Raw genomic sequence first — 22726 nt, 5'->3', positions numbered from 1 at the left:
GCAAACCTTTTACAAGATGTTCTCTTTAAGTCCTCTGAGAGCTCGCTGTGACTGTGTTCTCTCACCAGCCCCGATGACCTCGTGATACATCAGCCCCAATGACCTTGTGGTACATTGCCCTCCCTCAGAGCAAAGCTGGGCTCTCCCATCAGCTTAGGCAGCCATGTTATAGCGGTGGATTCTGCTTTGAGCTCAAGCAGCCCCTAATACTCACCAAATCTCAGGTGCATCTGGGCATTGTCGTGCTCCTCCAAACTGCAGTAATCCCCCATGATTGACAAAGACCCTTCTGTCAGTGCCTCCCCACCTGAATGCACAGGCACTGACCCAAACCATCCTCCCAGCCATCCTGATTCCATCTGGGCCCACACTGCCCTTGAGTTCTCCCTGGTAGGCCCAAAACAATGAACACTTGGTCGACAGGCATCCAGTCTCCCTCTAACAGGTGTTTCAGAATGTTGGATGAAATCTAAGCAAGGGATGCAAAGAGCCTGCAGGAACAGATTTGCACTTGGGTTCCTGGGCCTGCTTGCAGTCAGCGCATCAATGAACATTTGAGGCCCACGTCCCCCGATTTAGAAAATCTCAGGCAGGGAAAGCGTCAGGAGCCCCTGGGCTAACAGGTCTCCTCCTGCCGCGGTGTCAGGGCGCCTTCCCTCTTATCTCAGCAATGCTCCTCTCTGGTACATGGGGAGGATAATATCCCAGGCAAAAGGAAACCGCAGTGTACTTTTTTTAACTAAGAAATTTTAAAGACCTGATATGTTAGTGCGGTAATCTAGAGAGAAGGAGACTGTGACTTTTCATTTACATAGGAAAGTGAAATACAGGTTCCAGAGTCTTGAGTTTCATCTTCTGAAAAGATCATAGAATATGGTACAAGGTCAGACTGGCATGAAATCAATTGTAATCTGCCAGCAAGCCATTCTAACCTCTTTAAGAGTTTCCTTTTATATATATATATATATTTTTCCCTTTATAGAGAGAGCAAAGTCCATTTAAAGAAAGTCTCATCAAATCAGAATGTCTTTCTAATATGATTTTTTTAATTGGCTGCTACTGTAGTGTGACCTAAAGCCTCCTGGTATTTAACCCTCTGTGCGACTTTGACCAATGGACGAATTTTGTCTGCTGTAATAGTCTTGCTAAATGTCTTTTATGGGGTTTTTTAAAAAATTACAGTGTATTATGAAAACCTCAGATCCCTTGACCTAATTTATTAGCTGTTGGTGGTACCATCTCTGTAACTGTAATGTTCCATGAGTGCACAGACCAAATTATTTTTCTTATTTTTATATAGCAGTTCCATTTTATAGTGACATTAAGCCATTCTGCAGTACATTTCTAGACAGTTATTGCACTTGGGAAGAAAGTGTCATCTGGCTTTTAGCCTTGTGCTTTCCAGCACCAACCGAGGCGTAAAATGATCACCCAGAAAATGTTCTGGGCCTTACCTCATTACTTAAAAATAAATCTTGGAGTCTGGTTCTGTTTCAGAAAAGATTCGGTGGGTTATAACCCACCGTTTGATTTATGAACATAATTAAAATATAAATGATGAGCTTCTGGGCTATTCAATCAGCCATCTGGATTGTTCAGTCTTTTGACATACTCGGATTGTGGTCAGGATCATCCTGGGAAAATTGAGCAGCCCTGGGTTCTAGAGGTGCCAGTGGAGTCCCAGGGTTTCTATCCCACCTGTTGGGAAGGCTCAAGTTCCTCTTTCAGGGCAGAGGAGGGGGAATTGAATTTGTTTTTTAAGTTTCCTTCGCCCAGAGATGGATCTTGGCACACAGACCTTCTGTTTGGCTCCTAGGCTGGGCGTGAAGATAGCTCAGCTGCCCACAGTCGCATAATATGCCTATAAATACTGCATGTGCCAACAGAGGAGGACATTTTTCTGTATAATACAAGCAAGATGAATGTTTACCTTTCCAGCGACCTATTAAGGGAACTGTGGCAGCTGTACCCATAAGTAGATGGTAGATGTTTCTCCAGAAACCTAGAGAGTAAATTGGGAAAGTCAGTTATCAAAATTGAAGGTGTACTTCCTATGGCTTAGTATATGATTTTTTTTAAACGTAAAATCCAGGTATAGCCAGGCCTTAGCTTGTTATTCCTAATTTATGTGAGTAATTGACAACTGGCAAACAGCCATTAGGAACATAAAAAGCATTTAACTAAAACAAACTCAGTGGTACTGAAAAGGCAGGGTGGATAGATTTTCAGCACCGTCTTTATTATGAATGGAAGTTGAGCGTGTAAAAACCCTTAGTGCACTGTGCTGAAAAATATACTCTCTCTGTTTGCTTGTAAATTATACAAAGGAGAAAAAAGGACAAAAGAGCCTTCCACATTGGCCAGCAAGCATTCTGCTTCTCCTTAATTAATGGGCCAAAGTCGGCAGTGCATGGAAAATGTAGACCTTCTGTGGATCAGAGATTAACCTATAAGAAAATGTTACATTTCAGCCCAAATTGGGAGCTTTAAATTTAGCTTTCCTCAGAATGGTTCCTGGATAAGGATGACAGAGGTTCCCTAACCAGGAACTCCAGAAGTGCTGCTGTTTCTGAGCATGAACTGTAAGGGAGCCGGTATTTTGTTGTCTGTGTTTTCAGTGGCATAACCTTCTACCATTTTTTTTTTTTTTTTTTTTGATATCTTGTGGTCTTTTTTTTTTTTTTTTGCTGTATGCGGGCCTCTCACTGTTGTGGCCTCTCCCGTCGCGGAGCACAGGCTCCGGGCGTGCAAGCTCAGTGACCATGGCTCACAGGCCCAGCCGCTCCGCGGCATGTGGGATCTTCCCAGACTGGGGCACGAACCCGCGTCCCCTGCATCGGCAGGCGGACTCTCAACCACTGCACCACCAGGGAAGCCCTGTGGTTTGTTTTTTTGTTTTTTTGGTTTTTTTTGTTTTTTTTACAAATTTAATCAGTTATACATATACATATGTTCCCATATCCCCACCCTTTTGCGTCTCCCTCCCACCCTCCCTATCCCACCCCTCCAGGCGGTCACAAAGCACCGAGCTGATCTCCCTGTGCTATGCGGCTGCTTCCCACTAGCTATCTACCTTACATTTGGTAGTGTATATATGTCCATGCTGCTCTTTCACTTTGTCACAGCTTACCCTTCCCCCTCCCCATATCCTCAAGTCCATTCTCTAGTAGGTCTGTGTCTTTATTCCTGTCTTACCCCTATGTTCTTCATGACATTTTTTTTCTTAAATTCCATATATATGTGTCAGCATACAGTATTTGTCTTTCTCTTTCTGACTTACTTCACTCTGTATGACAGACTGTAGGTCCATCCACCTCATTACAAATAGCTCAATTTCATTTCTTTTTATGGCTGAGTAATATTCCATTGTATATATGTGCCACATCTTCTTTACCCATTCATCTGATGATGGACACTTAGGTTGTTTCCATCTCCAGGCTGCTATGTAAATAGGGCTGCTATGAACATTTTGGTACATGTCTCTTTTTGAATTATGGTTTTCTCAGGGTATATGCCCAGTAGTGGGATTGCTGGGTCATATGGTAGTTCTATTTGTAGTTTTTTAAGGAACCTCCATACTGTTCTCCATAGTGGCTGTACCAATTCACATTCCCACCAGCAGTGCAAGAGTGTTCCTTTTTTTCCACACCCTCTCCAGCATTTATTGTTTCTAGATTTTTTGATGATGGCCATTCTGACTGGTGTGAGATGATATCTCATTGTAGTTTTGATTTGCATTTCTCTAATGAGCAAAGATGTTGAGCATCCTTTCATGTGTTTGTTGGCAGTCTGTATATCTTCTGTGGAGAAATGTCTATTTAGGTCTTCTGCCCATTTTTGGATTGGGTTGTTTGTTTTTTTGTTATTGAGCTGCATGAGCTGCTTATAAATTTTGGAGATTAATCCTTTGTCAGTTGCTTCATTTACAAATATTTTCTCCCATTCTGAGGGTTGTCTTTTGGTCTTGTTTATGGTTTCCTTTGCTGTGCAAAAGCTTTTAAGTTTCATTAGGTCCCATGTGTTTATTTTTGTCTTTATTTCCATTTCTCTAGGAGGTGGGTCAAAAAGGATCTTGCTGTGATTTATGTCATAGAGTGTTCTGCCTATGTTTTCCTCTAAGAGTTTGATAGTGTCTGGCCTTACATTTAGGTCTTTAATCCATTTTGAGCTTATTTTTGTGTATGGTGTTAGGGAGTGATCTAATCTCATACTTTTACATGTCCCTATCCAGTTTTCCCAGCACCACTTATTGAAGAGACTGTCCTTTCTCCACTGTACATTCCTGCCTCCTTTATCAAAGATAAGGTGACCATATGTCCGTGGGTTTATCTCTGGGCTTTCTATCCTGTTCCATTGATCTATCTTTCTGTTTTTGTGCCAGTACCATACTGTCTTGATTACTGTAGCTTTGTAGTATAGTCTGAAGTCAGGGAGCCTGATTCCTCCAGCTCCATTTTTCGTTCTCAAGATTGCTTTGGCTATTCGGGGTCTTTTGTGTTTCCATACAAATTGTGAAATTTTTTGTTCTAGTTCTGTGAAAAATGCCAGTGGTAGTTTGATAGGGATTGCATTGAATCTGTAGATTGCTTTGGGTAGTAGAGTCATTTTCACAATATTGATTCTTCCAATCCAAGAACATGGTACATCTCTCCATCTATTTGTATCATCTTTAATTTCTTTCATCAGTGTCTTATAATTTTCTGCATACAGGTCTTTTGTCTCCTTAGGTAGTTTATTCCTAGATATTTTATTCTTTTTGTTGCAATGGTAAATGGGAGTGTTTTCTTGATTTCACTTTCAGATTTTTCATCATTAGTATATAGGAATGCCAGAGATTTCTGTGCATTAATTTTGTATCCTGCAACTTTACCAAATTCATTGATTAGCTCTAGTAGTTTTCTGGTAGCATCTTTAGGATTCTCTATGTATAGTATCATGTCATCTGCAAACAGTGACAGCTTTACTTCTTCTTTTCCGATTTGGATTCCTTTTATTTCCTTTTCTTCTCTGATTGTTGTGGCTAAAACTTCCAAAACTATGTTGAATAAGAGTGGTGAGAGTGGGCAACCTTGTCTTGTTCCTGATCTTAGTGGAAATGGTTTCAGTTTTTCACCATTGAGGACGATGCTGGCTGTGGGTTTGTCATATATGGCCTTTATTATGTTGAGGAAAGTTCCCTCTATGCCTACTTTCTGCAGGGTTTTTATCATAAATGGGTGTTGAATTTTGTCAAAAGCTTTCTCTGCATCTATTGAGATGATCATATGGTTTTTCTCCTTCAATTTGTTAATATGGTGTATCACGTTGATTGATTTGCGTATATTGAAGAATCCCTGCATTCCTGGAATAAACCCCACTTGATCATGGTGTATGATCCTTTTAATGTGCTGTTGGTTTCTGTTTGCTAGTATTTTGTTGAGGATTTTTGCATCTATGTTCATCAGTGATATTGGCCTATAGTTTTCTTTCTTTGTGACATCCTTGTCTGGTTTTGGTATCAAGGTGATGGTGGCCTCGTAGAATGAGTTTGGGAGTGTTCCTCCCTCTGCTATATTTTGGAAGAGTTTGAGAAGGATAGGTGTTAGCTCTTCTCTAAATGCTTGATAGAATTCACCTGTGAAGCCATCTGGTCCTGGGCTTTTGTTTGATGGAAGATTTTTTATCACAGTTTCCCGTTGTTTTTGGTGTCTGTCCCCAGTGGCTAAGGTTGGTTTAGTGGGTTGTGTAGGTTTCCTGGTGGAGGGGACTAGTGCCTGTGTTCTGGTGGGTGAGGCTGGATCTTGTCTTTCTGGTGGGCAGGTCCACGTCTGGTGGTGTGTTTTGGGGTGTCTGCGGACTTTTTATAATTTTAGGCAGCCTCTCTGCTAATGGGTGGCGTTGTGTTCCTGTCTTGCTAGTTGTTTGGCATAGGGTGTCCAGCACTGCAGCTTGCTGGTCGTTGAGTGAAGCTAGGTGCTGGTGTTGAGATGGAGATCTCTGGAAGATTTTCGCCGTTTGATATTATGTGCAGCTGGGAGGTCTCTTGTAGACCAGTGTCCTGAAGTTGGCTCTCCCACCTCAGAGGCACAACACTGGCTCCTGGCTCCTCAATTTGGGATGATTTGTTGTCCATTCATGTATTCCACAGATGCAGGGTACATCAAGTTGATTGTGGAGCTTTAATCCGCTGCTTCTGAGGCTGCTGGGAGAGGTTTCCCTTTCTCTTCTTTGTTCTCCCCTGTGGGTTGTTTTTTTTAATAAACTTTACCAACTAGCTCTGTGTGCAAGTGTATTATACCACCAAAAATAATAGACCCACATGTGTCACCCAATGGTTGTATTTAGCCTACAGTATTGTCTGTAGCTCTCAAAGGTGGGTGCCCAGGACACTTGCCCATCAGCCAGTGCTCATTTAAGGTCATCCTGTTTATCCTTTTTGAGTATTTTTGCCTTTCTTTAATGATTAGCTTCCCCACCCAGCTATCAGTATCTGGAGACCTCTAGGCCATTTTCCTCTTAAACATTGCCTTTGCCAACAAGTCTAAGAATAGAGTCGTGTTATTTTCAGGGGTCAGCTGGAGCTTTCAGTCCCAGTTAACTTATGTTCTCTGGCAAGTGACTTAGCTCCTCAGAAAGCATTACCAATTCAGTGTACAGTGCCCACCGATGTACAAGAAGCCTCCCTTAAAAGGTTTTGAATGCCACGTGTTTTTCAGAGACAGAAAGATCCAGTGCTAGTAACACGACTGTAAAAATACATCCAGAAAACAGCCATCCCTAGAGAGGACCTCGTGCAGCTTGTTTGGCTGTGTACAGGTAGAGATGGTTGAGCCCTGCCATATTTCTCTTTGCCCCCTGATACCACAGGGTGAATGATAATGAGCGAACCACTGCTTGTAAAAGGCCAAGGGGCTGTCGTTTGGGTGGTGTGATTGTCCAAGAAAGTAAAGTTATGGCAGTTGTTTTGACTTTTCAGCCAACTGATGTCTTGCCCTCTCACATTTTTTACCTCTTGGGTACATTTCCAAAAGTATACATTTACAAAGTCATGAAATTAAATGAGAAAAATGATTTAGGGATTAATAGCTTATTAGTTCAGCAAAGGGAAAAAAAACCCCTCCCAATTCCATTCTGGTTTTATTTGTAAATGTATTTGTGTGTGTATCTAAGTTAATTCCAACCCCTCCCCCTTCCCTCCCCATTCCCTGTACCTCCTAGCATTCCTCTCTCATACCCACAGCCCCACAAACTCACAAACACAGTTTTTAAATAGCTAGTGGAAATAAGAATACCTACATCACTAAAGTATTCACTTACGCCTAGGAATACATCACTTAGGAATACCTAAATACTTGACTGCATTAGGAAGCTATACTCAGTATACTTGGCTTTAATTATGGATTGCCATTAGGAAATGTGGGTTTGAATCAATAATCCCTCCAAAATACATTTCATGGGGCTGTCTTTCATTATGTTATCTCTATGACCTTGGACAACCTACATCATTCTCTAGGTACTAATGTTCTCGTCCCTAAAACTGGGCTTTCTCCACCACCAAGGATGGTTCCTACCATAGTAGACTCGGTAACCGTCAGTTTCCTTCCTTCTGATATGTTTACATTGAGCCATCATAGAGTTTCGTTAGGGGCCACCAAAACCTCCCAGTTCTTTATTCTTAGACATTTGAGTAGAATTCAGAAGTTTTGCCTTTCCCATTTGAAAACAAGAGCATAGAAGTGGCACACTTATTAATATGCAGTGTCACAACATATTGTCACATAGTAATATATGATCTATGATAAAATGTATCCATTCTGAGCACAGATAGTAATATATGATCTATGATAAAATGTATCAATTCTGAGCACCGCAGATATCTGTGGCTTCACCTCAGCATGAAGGCAAATGAGTTTCCTTTAGCTTGAGTGAGTCTGGAGATAAACTTAAATGTAACAAAATGTATTTTGCAGGAAATGTTTGATGTGGCATGGTTGGTTTATGAATCTCTTATCTATTCGTGGTTCACTTCTTAGAGTTATTAGTCAGTTTAATTTGAGCAAATGCCAGGATCACTTACTAATTAGAAGGATTTTACTGAAGGCATGAGGATGGGAAGTGCGTGAGTGCTGGTCGTATGGGGTTTGTGACAGCGTGCAAGTCTGGTTCTGACTGATGATACCATTTGCTAAACATTATACTTTGTGTTGTTGTCACACAGATAAGCCTCAAGTGCATATTCAGATGACTTATCCTCTACAAGGCCTAACCCGGGAAGGGGACGCGCTTGAGTTAACATGTGAAGCCATCGGGAAGCCCCAGTAAGTTCTGAAGGCCAAGGTTGGCAGAGGGTCATGAGCAGTAAATGCCACAACACACAGATGTGCATTCACAACTCATTGGCCTGTCACCTGTCTCCTGCTGTAAAGGATGGAAGATTTTTCAGGAACTAAAAGAATATTCAGTGAAAAGGGGGATAAATGTCTGTGGTTCTTAAGGGTGAGAATTGGGAGAAAAATGAAATGCCAGCTAAGATTGAAATCTCAGCTCATTCTCTTTTATCATCATCAACATGATCATCAGAACTATCTTCTCTCACCCACATAAAATAATCCTAATAAATTTTTAGTGGGCCCACAATCTAATGATATCTCTGCTACCTTCTGTGTTAATGTCTAACTAAGCTGTTGGAAAGATGGTTTTCAGTCCTAAATTAAGCTGCTGTGTTTAGGGCTAGCTGTAGGCAAATGAATTTGCCTTACTTTTCATTTTGCTTCTTCCCTCAAGGAAAAGTGACTACTAGAAATATTTTTGTTAGTGAGGAATGGTTTGGGAATTTTTCTCAAGGAATATGTATACATACTGCATAAGGGAAAAGACTTACACTCTTATTTTATTGAAAAGCGTAAAAAAAGCTACATCACTTGCCCCTGCTAAATTAATGAAAGTGAATTCGAGAAACTACATGTATTATCACTAATAAAGCGAAAGCCATGTGGTGGTACCACTTTAGCTATTTATTCCCTTTCGTTTGAGGAGGAGGAAGAACCCTTTCATCTTTCTAATAGAGTGAAGATTGTTTTTAACTGTTTCTGAGGGAAAAAACAATCCATTTCACATGGAACAACAGGTCAACGTAGTGTGGGGGAGCACTCAGGTTTTTATTGGTCCCCAACAAAAAACAGCATTGAGCTCCCTCTGCTGTCCCCACGCTATGATTTTTCCCCCTCTCAGAGTTTTGCTAACTAGCATATTCATACAAGGACCTCAGAGCATTTTCACAAAGCTTCCCCCAAGTCTTTGGAAAGTATTCTCCCCATGACAGCTAAGTGCTGATCTCTGAGAGAACAGAGAGCCAGAGGGAGCCTGGCTGCAGTGGGCTCTCTTCCCACGTGAGCCCTCCCTATTTTGTGTGTCCTTCTCCAGGGGCGAGGGTTTGCTTCTCTCTCTACTCACCGTTTGGAGTTGTAAAGATGGCCTTTAGGAAGGAGGAGATGGTCTTGCTTCTGCTTTGCTTTTCCTTGGGTGGTTCGAGGTTATTTGGTTTTAAGTACTTCCAGCTTTACCAAAGCAGTCTTCTTCTGCTTTGAACACTGCAAAAGATTCAGCTCTTTCTTTGTGTAAACTGTTGGAATTAGGCCCCAGGTAGCAAATTGCCTTCCTTCCAAAACAATCCAGTGGCAAAAAAAATAAATTCTCTCAGGCCTCTTGCCACTTACAGTACCAGCCACATTAACTACATTTACAGACTACGGCTTGCTAACCTCTATTTTGTCTCTATATTTTTTTCCCCTGAAGAAGGTACTGTGTTCAGTCGAATGTGCCACGGGGACAGTAAATTGTATGTTTCCTTCGGGACATTGATGCCAGAGAGGGTATTTGCTTGTTCCTCTCAAATCGGCCCGTGTCCACGGTTGTCTGAGCAAAGCACGGGTTACTTGACTGCTAGCCCTTCTAGCATATCACCTATTTATTTTCTCAAGAAATTGCATACAATAAAAATGGTAATTTAACTTGCTGTTAAATGTTGTGAATGTTCTCAGCATTTACCCCCATTGATGGTTTCAGCTGTCGAGCGGCGGGACAGTAGGTCTGATTGCCAGGCAGAGCCGTTCGCCATTGCCTGCGAGGAGGACGGATGCAGGGCTCATTTTTAAATAATTTACTGCGTTGTGATAACAAACTCATGTGTCATTAAAGAAAAACTGTGACTTCACATCCCATTGGAAAACCAGAGTGCTACTTGACAGGGCTGTCTTGAGTGCCCATTCATATGAAGCACAGGTCTTTGGTTCTGATGCTGCTCCTAGAGGTGGTTCAGGAAATGAAAGGAAGCTGCTTCTGTGCCCGAATCTCTGTGGCCTTGCCTTGGAAATGGCAGCTTTCAGGCCCAGCCCTAGATGTGGCCTCCATTTCATAGGGGCTGCCTTGAACGATTATAAATTCAGTGAGTTTGAAAAAGACTCTGTGTGTGTGCAATTTGGGCCCTGGAGCATCTTGTGAAATTTGCTTTTTCCTGGTGGATACAAATGTGGTCTTTAAATCACGAAAATAAACTCCCCTGTGATGAGCAAGTGCCATAGGACCCCAAGAGTTCACATGGAGGTGCTGTCACTCCACAGCCATTGATCTGGGAGCCTGTCCCTCGAGCTGGGGGCCTGCAGGTGCACACACAGGGGAAGAGGAGCAGTGTGAGGGCCTTGGAGAGCCAGGGAAGACAGGCATTTTGCCAAGGAACACATAGATAAGGTGGCCTGGGGCCTCGGAAGGTGCGGTGGGGTCTTGGGTTGGCGGAGGGTGTGTTATGGGTAGGGGGTAAGGGGAGAGGAAGTGATTACCTCTTTCCAGAATGAGAAGAGGTAATTTTTTTTCAAACAGCAGAGGCCAAAGAAAGCACTATTCAGCTGTAAAAGTCCATTCCTTTCTGCGAAACTCGAAATCCACTTAAATATCACAACTTTCTATGCCACTATCTCGGCGTGTTAGTAACCATGAGATTAATGCATGTATCACTAGCCCAGGATTTGATTTTTTTTACCCTTATTAATGAGATGATTAACAATGGGTGAGCTCTGTCCTGTCTGAATTGGTGTGAAAGCACACAGCAGGGCATAAAAATAGGGCATGTTGGTTTATTTGCTGATTTGTTGAAGATGAATTGGAAACAATGAGACTCCTGCTTCTGGTCTGTTGAAAGTTTTTCAACACCCGATAATATTTTTTTTTAAATTATATTCCAAACAGATTTGTGAAGCCTTCACAGCTATAATTCTCTGAACTTAAAATAGGTCCTCTTTAATTGTGTCATCCTGCATGGGATTCATTTACTGTGTGGGTGAGAGGTTTGATGCAGACATCTTGGTGGGAAATCATAATGCAACCTGTCTCTCTCCCATTCCCTCTGCAGGCCTGTGATGGTAACTTGGGTGAGAGTCGATGATGAAATGCCTCAACACGCCGTACTGTCGGGGCCCAACCTGTTCATCAATAACCTAAACAAAACAGATAATGGTACATACCGCTGTGAGGCTTCAAACATAGTGGGGAAAGCTCATTCGGATTATATGCTGTATGTATACGGTACGTGAGAAGATGAAGCCCTCTTCCATTTGACTCATTTATTATGTAGCTGCTGCTTATGATTCACTCCTAGAGCTTTTGGTCAAGTTGAAAACCAAAAAAACCAGTTTGTTTCCTTCAAGAATTAAAGAAGCCTGGCCCAAGGTGGACCCCAGTGCTACCACTAGGCGGACAGTGACTTTTCTTCTCCCCTTCTAATCCTGGGGGCTTCCCTCTAGATCACAGGCTCTGGTCATGCTGAGTAGGAAAGCTTTGTCCTCAGGCGCACACTATGGAGATTATGTTAGAAATAATGACCGCGAAATTCAACCTCACCAATTAATGGCTTTTCAGCTCAGAAAGTCTATTCCCAGTGGTATTTTCTGATGATACCTGGGCTAGCCTTTCTCCTGCTTTGATGAGCAGAACTATCCTATTTTCAGCATGAAGCTATTACTTTCCATATGTCGCAAGCCAGTAAATACTTGGAAAAAAAATAGAAGGTCCTTGGTAGCTCTGTTAACCACCTATAGCTGCTGCTTTAGACAGAAGTGCTTTTTTAGAAAATTTGTCTGTTTTCTTAATATCTTTTTGCAGGATTATTAAAGCATATGATCATGATTTTCACTTTCTAGTCAACAAATATTTATTGTGCACCTACTTGTACTAGCCATTTTAAACTTATTTCCCATTTATAGCTCATGGTCAATTTTATTTCCCATTTATAGCTCATGGTCAATTTTGTGTCTGGTGAATATTCTCTGTTTAGTTGGGGAGTGCACTGCCTGTCTCGTCTTATGACGACGAATTGAGTCTCTTCTGTCCAGTTGACTCTCTCGGTTACTTTTACACCAGGAAAAATAGTCATGAGCTGACATGACACCGAATGAGTAACCATAGGCATGACAATTTCAGTATCTTGTAAATATATGAACGTGTGTGCATTTCTCTCTTCATGTGAGCCATGTAAATAATCCAAGTGTAAGTGTATGTGAATATACACATATACACACGTAAATCTACATATGGGATATTTACACCATAACGTCTTAGAACCTGGCCACTTTCCTTATGAAGAAAATAGGAGTAGCAGTCTCTTTGATGAAATAGAAGCATGCTTTCCCTCATATCTACATGGATATTAAAATATAATCTTTAGCCTGTACCTGAGTTTTGTTTTCCTTAGCATAATGCAAAGTTAAAGGCTCGCATCTAATCACTTTATGTATAGACTTCTGAGGTGTGATTTCTTTGCACACTACCCATGTTGTCTGTGGTCTACACATAATAGCATTAATTCTCCCTGGTAGTTAAGGAGATCAGAGTGAAGGGCATGGCTCTCCGTGTAGGTGCAAGGCGGTGCCGAGTACCCCGTTTCCAGCCATCCCCCTTTTGCTTCTACATCGCTCCCATGATCAACATCAGGGTTTGAGCCTCATGCGAGGCCCCAGGCTTGCTGTTATCCAGGTTTACAGACGACTTTCATTCAGCTCTTTTTAAAAACGGCAGATTATGAAAAGCAGAGACAAATTTCCACCAGTCTATTATGTGTTCCTTGATTCAGAAGACTCAGTTATCTGGAAAAACAATTTTGATTTATTGTACCCACTGTTCCGACATCTCAGGATGAGAAGCGTTTTGTGGATTTGATAGACAGATAGATTCGAATAATTTTGGATCCTAGCTCTGGCTAGCATTCATGGAGGGCTTGCTCACTTCGCTCCATGCGCTAGGGTGACAGTTTTACATGCACGATCACCTCTGATCTCCACGATAACATGAGGAGGTAAGCGCCATCATCATCCCATTTTACAGATGATAAAAGGAAGCTTAGAAAGGTGACATAAGTTGCCCAAGTTCACACGGTTACTAAATATGTTTCAGAGCCACGATAACTTTGACTCCAAAGTCTACAGTAAAATGTGTGTCTTTCTTTGTAGTTTCTCTTACTCTCTCTGCTTCCCGGTAGAACAGTTCCCTCCAATGCAAGATTGTCGTTTGGGAATGAACTCGCTGGGCCAGAATGCATTATTTGAAAGCCAGGAAACAGAGACCTGCCCATGTAGGCAAGCACATCTACATCCACCTATCTCCCCGACCCAAGATGGTGCACTTCGCCTGGTCTAGGAATTTGCTAGATACACAATATGCTACCTCCCTTCCGTAACCTGTACTAGCAGTAATGCCTGGGGTGACAGGCTAGAATACTCGCCTGAGGTGTTGCTTGTCTAGTAATAAAATATTCTAGCAGTTTGAGAAGATGGTGAGTAGGTTTTCTTTTCAAAGCCAATTTATTGTCCTACTACAGTAGCTTTCAAAGTTCTTTATGAACTCAGAGTTAACATGCTTTTAAAATGTTTAATTCTCCAGAAGTAACTTCTATACTTGGCGAATCTATCTGGTTAGCGCCTGAGCCCCAGTTGGTTTCATTCTTTTAGCGTCTATGTGTCAAACACAGCTTATTAGCTCCAACTCTGTATTTTCTTAAATAGTGACCTCACATTGCTCTTCTCGCTAGAAAAGATCTAGGCATTACACCTGGTAATGGAATCTAATTCATTTAGGTCACTTGAGCCACATGTGGAGGACAAGTTACCCCAGTAGTGATGAAAATAATTGAAAGTGTGTGATTTTCACAAAATGAAAGGAACTAGTGACCTTTTTTCTGAAGTCTCTGCCCTCGTTAGTCTCTGTTCCACTCCTGTTGGTAATCGTAATTTCAAATCACCTTCAGGTGCACTTTGATTGTATTGTGGACATCGCACATTGTGTGCCAATACTTTTTGAAATAGAGACAGAAATAGCATTGTAGCATACCAGCTACAGATGTTCCTTTTCAGTGATAAATACTGTCATGTCATTGAATCAGAACAGAGAAGGCACATCTCTGGGTACAGCTGAATTGGGGCGTGGAGAGAGCAGGTTGTCTTCAGGGACCGGTGCCCCTCGCTCACCTGAGTCCCTACCTGCACCTGTACCTGCACCTGCCGCAGGATGTAGGTACATCCAGTGGTCTCCCAGGTCACAAAATGCTTCCCCACCTGTGGCCTCCATAAGAAAGTACTCCAAAAAGCAAGACTGAACGTGTACTGCCCGTTCTTCTAACAAGGTGGTTTGAAATTATGAATCATTTCTACTTCTTGGAAGAGAATGAGAATTTTTTTTAATGGATTCTTTTTTTGCACTCATGTGTGAGGCTGCTTTCAATAGTCGTTTAAACTGCTGGCATCCCCAACTTCAATGAACAGAGTCTCCCCTAAAACAGACAGGTTTGCTCTTGATTCTTCCCTGTCAAACTCATACATTTGTGTACGTGTGAGAGAAGTTTGTGAGGAAATTTAAAACTGATTATTGATCAACGGTAGGAATCTTTTAAGCAGACCTCATAACCAAACGCCAAGATAATGTTTTTGTAAACTTCCAGGAAGTTCCGCCAAACCCAATAAAGGCACAGTATATAATTAAAGTTTGGATGTATTAATTAGACAGTCTGAGAGCTCACTTGGAGATAAAAGGACACCAGATGTGTCAGGGAGAAAAAGTTGATGGGCGTTAGATAAAATTTAAAATCAAAAGCCTTCAAATCGTCTTATGCTCTATTATAGCAGAATGATTGCTTAGGTCAAAGTCTTGCTGACAATTTAACACATTCAGTTTGATCAGTTGGGCTGGGAATTTCTTTTTCTCTTTCATATTTGCCTTCTTTTTTCCCCCAAATAATTTTGAAGATGATAGAAGAATATACAGTATATCAGACACCTGACAGAGGATTCCCTATCGGATTCCTGGCTTGGAGGGTTAAGCCTTGTTTATATTTCATTCTCTTGTTTACAAGATGGAAACGTTCTTCAGTTTTATCATTGTCGCCCATGTAGGTCAGGCTTGAGCAAAGGTGATGAACTGATTAATATTTATAAGTTGTAAAATTTATTGACTTTTAGAAAATAAAATCTCAGTAAAATCTCACATGCCTGGAACTTGATATTTAGTGGTGACATTCTCTCTTCTGTGTATTTATTACAAGCATAAAAGTAGTTTTACTTCCTGCTGGGATGTATTGATGGAGAATAATGAAGTTAACAGTCAGAGAGCAAGAGCAGGCACACACTTTCCCTTGGCCGATAGGAGCCCTTTAGATAGATCAGCGCCATCTCCTCCTTTCTCCCACCGGTGAAAGCATAAAACGAAATGACAACCGTCAGACCCTCTCAGGGGCTGAGTTGGTGTAACCTCACCCTTTGAAATTGGATGGGGGTGGGGAGGGTGTGTCATATGTTGTGATTTTTCCTCCCTTCTCTACTTCTCATCTCCTCATCCCTAGTTCACTTCACTGATACAAATCTCTTTTCTTTTTTTTTAATTTTTGAAATTTATTTTATTTATTTATTTATTTATGGCTATTTTGGGTCTTCGTTGCTATGCGTGGGCTTTCTCTAGTTGCGGCGAGCGGGGACTACTCTTCGTCGTGGTGCGCGGGCTTCTCATTGCAGTGGCTTCTCGTTGCAGAGCACGGGCTATAGGTGTGCGGGCTCAGTAGTTGCAGCGCGTGGGCTCAGTAGTTGTGGCTCGCGGGCTCTAGAGCGCAGGTTCAGTAGTTGGGGCACACGGGCTTAGTTGCTTCACGGCATGTGGGATCTTCCCGGACCGGGGCTCGAACCCGTGTCCCCTGCATTGGCAGGCAGACTCTTAACCACTGCGCCACCAGGGAAGCCCCCAAATCTCTTTTCTTCTTTTCTTCGCTCTTCCGAATAAGGCCTTGGGATATGATTATAAGACATAAATCTTTGCAGGGCTGGGGCCAGCGGCGGGGGCGGAGTCTTTGGATTTCAAAGGGAGAAGTCATCAAACAACATGTCAGTGTCTTCACGCCTTTGTTGTGTCGTTACTGATCAGCGCTGTGTTCAGCATTGTGGGTTTGATTCTCCTTTTTTTCTTTATCCAGATCCCCCCACAACTATCCCTCCTCTCACAACAACCACCACCACCACCACCACCACCATCCTTACCATCATCGCAGGTATGGTACCTTCATTGCCATTGCAGATGTCCTGAATGTACACTGTCTTTCTGGTATGTATAACAAGAAGCCTAAAAGGTCCCTTTAACTCCTTAGAATGGAATTATTCCTTTATTTGGGAACTTGAAAGACATTAGATACTGTGTTCTCAAGTCGACTCTTAAGGATGTCAGAAAAGTCTTTAACATCCAAGCATTTAACAGTAGATCAGATATTTTGCAGAATTCTTTTTTAAGCATCACCATGCAAAGCAAAATGCTAGGGGGGAAAAGGGCAGCCTGGCTCTTAGAAAACACGCGGATAGCTTGTGCTGAGCCACGGTTGATGAAACGGTAAGTATCCCGGCTTTGGATCTTCTTCTTGCCTTAATTTCATCTTAATCCATGTGAAGGAAAATACACACCCTTTAACATGTCCACGTGGGCCATGTTCCTAAATGCGTCATCCTTCCTGCCCCAGAGAGTACCCACGGACCGTGTGTCACCTGGGGAGTCACCGTCTGTTCCACTCTGGGCACTCGAGTACCCCTTCCTGCCCTCCGCTAAACACTGGAGGAGCCACTGCGGTTGTCACTCTGTGGTTTAGCTCTTTGGACTGTCTGAAACTCCTATTCAAAGTGAGTTTCGCGGTCTCCTTTTTCTGACCGTCACTGAGGGAGGAGGTTGTGTCCTCTAGCCCCTTCCTGGTCGGTCCCCAGCGGCTCTCAGCGCTTGATGTCGCTTGTCCGGGAGACTTGTTGGAGTTTACTCTGCCGACCAGGGTGGGAAAGGTTATGGCCGCACCATGTCGACTAGACGTGCAAGATTTCCTTAGGTAAGGCCATCCTTTACATTGACTTTCTGGAGACATTTTCAGTTTTCACAGGAGTTGGTGTGATAGACATGATGAAAATTCTAAGTGTTCAGTGAAAGAAGACGCCTCATCGGTTTATGAAATATAACAATAGATTGTCTAACTTCAGTTTTCTTCACCTTTCTAACCATTACAGTGGAACAAAGAACTTTTAAATAAGCCCCTAGTGAGCATGGTTCTGAATGATGTTTGCGAAAACATCCGTGCCTGCACTTAATTGAAAAGCTTCTGAAAATCCATCAGTTGGTTTTTGTGTCTCACCCTAAACTCAGCTCCATCCAGGCTGCTTCCTAAATTCTTGTCTGTGTGTATTTCCCTTTTAGCTTTTTGTTAGTTTCTTCTGCTTCTTAAGTAAACTCGGTTTGTTAGCAGGGCAGAGAGATTCCTCCCACTTTCTGCATCCTTAATAAGCGCAACAAAGATGCCCCACCTTGACTGATTTCCAGAGCAACCATGCTAACAACTTTCCTTGCTGTGAACCATGTGTTTACCTTTCATGATTTCTTACCTCTCTTATCCGGGTAGTAAACCAATTAAGCTTGAGCTGCTGTTACCAGGTTTTCATAGTTTCCTATGAACGGCCCTTTGGATGTCAGTGTAAATGACATTGCCCCTTTCGCCACTGCCCTGCATGTGTGAACCCATTAAGAAAGCCCTTCCTGGTCTGTTTTGTCTTTGCAGAAGTTGTCCGGGTGTGAGCCAGCCTTGATGACCTCTCCTTGTAGAAGGTTCCGTCTAGGTAGCAAGTGAGGTTTACGTTTTAAGGCAGTCAAGGCCTTCATTCATTCGGCATAAATACCACATTTCTATTTAATGTGGAACAGCACTTTTCACTTGTGGCTGGCCTCTCACTAGCTTAGGCTTTTTTTAAAAAAGACCTTTCTTAACACTCCCTGAACTCCTCCCCCCTCACCATCAATCTCAGCGACTCAGCAGAGGCACTTCAGTTCACAGCTCCTAAGCCTTGACTCCAGACTAAAGCTAATCTCACATCTTCAAACAGCTACAACTCACTGTTATCACAGTTACAACCACAGAGACTCCATTTAAGAGGAAATTTTAAAAACAAACAATGCTATATTTCTGTCCACATCACAGGTACCTTTATAGGGACTTGTCTTCTCCTCTTCCTCTCCTCCTCACCTCTTTGCTCAAGGTAATATAAGATGATCTCATAGGTGCACTTTGGCCTCTTGATGTTAGCAGCTGAACCCGCTCTACACACAAAATGTATTTGTGGTGATGAATGCCCTGATTCTCACTGGCACACCCAAGAGTCGTTACACTAAAATTGCCACTAAAACAACATTGTAGAATCCACTGCCTTAATGGATGTGATCTTACAGGCTTGCTGTGTCTTAACAAGCAGTCTTATATATATTTATCTTGCCCAGAAAGTGTACTTGTGAAATTTAACATTTGCTCCTTTCTTCAAACAGATTAAAGGTTATGGAGCTGAATGATTCTGTGTCCCATTTTAAAGGTCCAGGCTATCCCCTAGATTTAGATTGGTTCCTAAGAAATCTTCCAGACTGAATCCTGACAAATGGAGAGCTAAATTAATCTCCACTCGTCTTCTCTCTTGTACTGTTTGGTACATTACAGCCACCATTAGCCTTAAAAATGTCAACAGCTAAATCTAGTGATACTAACATAAAGCCTCAGCTTAAAAAAAAAAAAGAGGAAGAGGAAGAGGAAGCCCACGAGCATCTATTTCTTTTCTCCCAGGCAAATGCAGTGACTGAAACCCATTCCCTAGGTCAGCGTTTCATTACAAGAAAAACGTACAAATTGTCTTTAAATGCCATCGAAAAATGTTTTTAAACTCGAAAGGTCATAGTTGATTTCTGATGTCTCTGAAAGGAAGTGTTCCAGTGTTATCTTTTATCTTCCATAACCAGAAAAATTGAATTGTTCTCCCTGTTAGGGAGGCAGGCCTTCGTGAGTTCCCAGTCACCTGACTCCCTCAAAATATGTTAAATCTTCATCGTGGAGGCCCTTGAAAAAGAGGAATTGTAAGCCCAACCTGACCCGATGCTGCCCACCCAGAATCACAGGTGGGTGGGAGGAGCAGGGCGCCTCTGCCTCCCATCTGTCCTGCGTGGGGAAGCTCTCCTGACTTACCTGTGAAGGCCACGTCTAAAGGTAGATTCACCTGGGGAAGATTTTTGCAGGCTCTAGAGTACTGAAAGGAGTATTTGATGTCAATTTGCCATATCAACATTGTTATGGTTTTATAACTATTCAGCCACTAATGTCATTAGAATCGCTTTCCAAATAAGAAACCATCTGAGGGATAAAATTGGGATGGGAGCCACGCAGAGCCTCCTGTGATTTCCCATAAGATTCTTTGGTGTCTCTGTTCTCTTTCATGTACATTAATCTTCTGACCATATATTTCTGTTTTGACTATTGCTACTGGCAGACCCCCACTCCCTTTTTTTTTTCAATATCAAGTTGTCCATGTGGTTTCACTCATGAAGATATATGCTATATTATGGGAGAGCAAAATGCCTAATTTAAATTGCACTTTAAATCCATCCCCGACATCCTCTGTGAAAATACAGAGACAGCCAACCATTACCCGGGGTAAGAGGCCTCCATGCAAATTCCTTTCAAAACCCAGAATCAAAGGAAAATCTACTGCCTGGGAGGGTGGGGAGGGGGGAGGGCGTTGTTTGTTTTGTTTTGAACTTTCTTTCAAATTAGTTGACTTTGTATATTAGATGTACATAAAAATACCTGTTCTTGTGTTTGGTGATAGCTTTTGCCCTGGTCTGCCAGTTGGATCAATCATCTTAGGAAAATATTCTGTGTTTCCCTCCCTAGTTAACGTGGATATTGTTTTATTTCTGCCTGGTTTTGCCCTGAGTTACATGCTTGATGAGAAGTACCATAGAAAACACTCAGCACTCAGTTTTAAACACCCTTAGCAGCTTAAATATAAAATTCAGGCCAGGAGGAGCTCAACCTGTAGGTCACATTTATACATGTGACTGTCATAAATTAAAAAATTAAAATCACCTTAGAATAAGAAATGAATAGCTACAGGGCCAAATTCTGAAACACATTTAAGAATCCTTTCATAAGAATGAAGTAGGTCATTTCTAAATGAGTTTTTCTCTTTTTGAAAGTACATATCCGGTTAAATATTTTGTGTTTCTTGGAAAAGAAAACAATAAGGTTTTTCTTGTTGGTATCTAATCACTCAGTACCCAATATACCTTGGAGAAAGTGAGTCCCACCCCCAGGCTCACATTATTATTTTGGCATTCATAGCCTCCTATCCTAAGCTTTTTTGTGTGTGTAACGTGGGTCAGGGCACATAAATAAAGAAGGTGAGAACAGCCCTTATCCTTCAGGCGGATGCCAAATTGGGGAAACTCAACAACCAAGCACATGTTTTCAGTTTCCTAAATACAAAGGAAAGAAGTGCACCTATCTTAAGACTGACTCTGTAGCATGACCAGCTATATTACAATAGAGAGCTTTGCTCCACATAGAGCTGTCTGTTCTCCAGGGTCTTATCGTCATGATTCCTACTCTGTGCTATTGATATCTGCATGACGTAAGGGGTAATAATGCTTTTAGGCATTCATTCAACGCGTATCAAGGACCCATAATATGTACAGCACTGTGCTAGTGCCCACAGAGACAGAAAATTCTTGGAACCCCTTAAAATATAGCTGAGGAAATAGGTTATACCCACTGGAACTCCTTAGCAGGAGATACCGTGCACTTAGGGCTGATTCAGAAGATTGAAGAGACTGCCACAGGAGACGTAGAATTTGGTCTGTGCCATCAAAGAATGGATAGAATGTGGATAAGAAAGGATGGCATTTTGGAAATTAAGCCTGAAGGCCTAACTTTACTTCAAGCATCCATCGTCAGTGTTTGTGTCTGTTGTGTGTATTTATGTTCGGGATATATATTAAGACATTGTTGCTAGGAAATACACATCTCTCATCCTAGAATGTTTACTAAATTGCCTTTTTTCTAGAGTTGGCATCTACTCCATTAAGGCTGTTTTTCATTCATCATTTCTTGAATACTTATCGAATGTTAGTGATATACATACCAGTATGCCTGGTGACAGGAATATTACTAGGGTATAGTAGACACTCAGGAGCCACCTGTTTTGTAATGAGCTCCCTTTCCAAGTTTTTGCCCCAAAAGTGCGTGGACCATGTTTTTCCATACTGTCTTAAAGTGTGTACATTTTTATTTTTTTGATGATGATAAACTTATTACAAACAGCATCATAGCCAACCAGTTTTTCACCCATATTGACTTATGAGGGAATGGAAGAAATTACTGATGAAGGTCACCTGATTCTGCATTTTTTTAAAAAAGGAATGAGAGATGGGAAGTCAGTGAGATTTTTTTTCTTCCTAACGCTTCTATCATCATTTCCATACTCTTATGTTCCTTGTTGAAAAATAACCCAAGAGAGAGGGAATTGACATGTTTTCATACTAAAGATTCACGCACAACCGTGCAAAAGAATAATCTCATAAATACAGGTTTCTTAGGATTAGAAAGTTGGAGCTATCTCAGAGGTGGGAAATAAAGGACTTGGCAGGAAGGACCCAGCCCTCCAGGAGGTGAATATAAACTACTACTTCTAGAGCTGCTCCCCTCTCCCCACCATCACCCTCCTGCATCCCTCTCTTTTCCTCCCGTCACCGGTACCTCACCCCTCTCTGTCCCTCCTCCCGCCCAGCACTGACACACAACATAGGATAGGAATTGTTTTCCTTGTTAAATGAAACCACGGTACAGGTGGTTATTATTATTATTATTTTGAGAACATCTGGTTTGCAAATGAAAAGATCTCAGGGGCACAGTAGCACTTGTGAACAATTCTGAAGAAGCTTTTAACGAAACTTGAAATTAACCGAAAAGAAAAAAAAAAAAAACAACCTAGTCCCCTTCCTGCTGTTCCGTGGCACACAATCTCTTCACTCAAAGGGGAGATGACAGGAAGACAGAAGAAAGCTTTCTTATGGGTCTCCTATTCGGGCCTTTTAGCTTCAGTTTCGTTCCTATCCATTTCTCCCATCCCTGAGCAATGGGAGTTTAATTAAAGCTGAACATAGATGGAAAGAAAATTAACCAGGAAACCAGTAGAAAATAAATTTCAAAGTTTAATTTTCCAGCAGGTATGTTTGCTTTCAATAGATTTCAAATATGTCAAAAAGAAAGAAAAAGAGGGAACTATACTTAATATATATTGGCCAGCACAGCACCATCGTGAGAATAAAACCGTCAGGGGAATTCCTTGCCGAGCCTAGCATCTAGCTTTAAAGCAGCTCCATAACA

The 22726-nt window shown here is 41.9% G+C and overlaps 1 protein-coding gene across 9 annotated transcripts in view; it reads left to right on the top strand.

Moving 5' to 3' along the window:
* Positions 1-22726, top strand: part of CADM1 (cell adhesion molecule 1) — a 344187-nt gene that overhangs the window by 293011 nt on the left and 28450 nt on the right. For all 9 annotated transcript variants that reach the window (XM_060104646.1, XM_060104645.1, XM_060104644.1 and 6 more), the window contains 3 exons: positions 8198-8297; positions 11384-11556; positions 16478-16552. In XM_060104646.1, coding sequence (XP_059960629.1) covers positions 8198-8297; positions 11384-11556; positions 16478-16552 — 348 coding nt within the window. The remainder of the gene's footprint in view (positions 1-8197; positions 8298-11383; positions 11557-16477; positions 16553-22726) is intronic.

The sequence above is a fragment of the Mesoplodon densirostris genome, chromosome 7 (genome assembly GCF_025265405.1).
Source record: "Mesoplodon densirostris isolate mMesDen1 chromosome 7, mMesDen1 primary haplotype, whole genome shotgun sequence".
NCBI lineage: Eukaryota > Metazoa > Chordata > Mammalia > Artiodactyla > Ziphiidae > Mesoplodon > Mesoplodon densirostris.
Note: the sequence above shows the minus strand (reverse complement) of the source record. Positions and strands in the feature narration are given on the sequence as shown.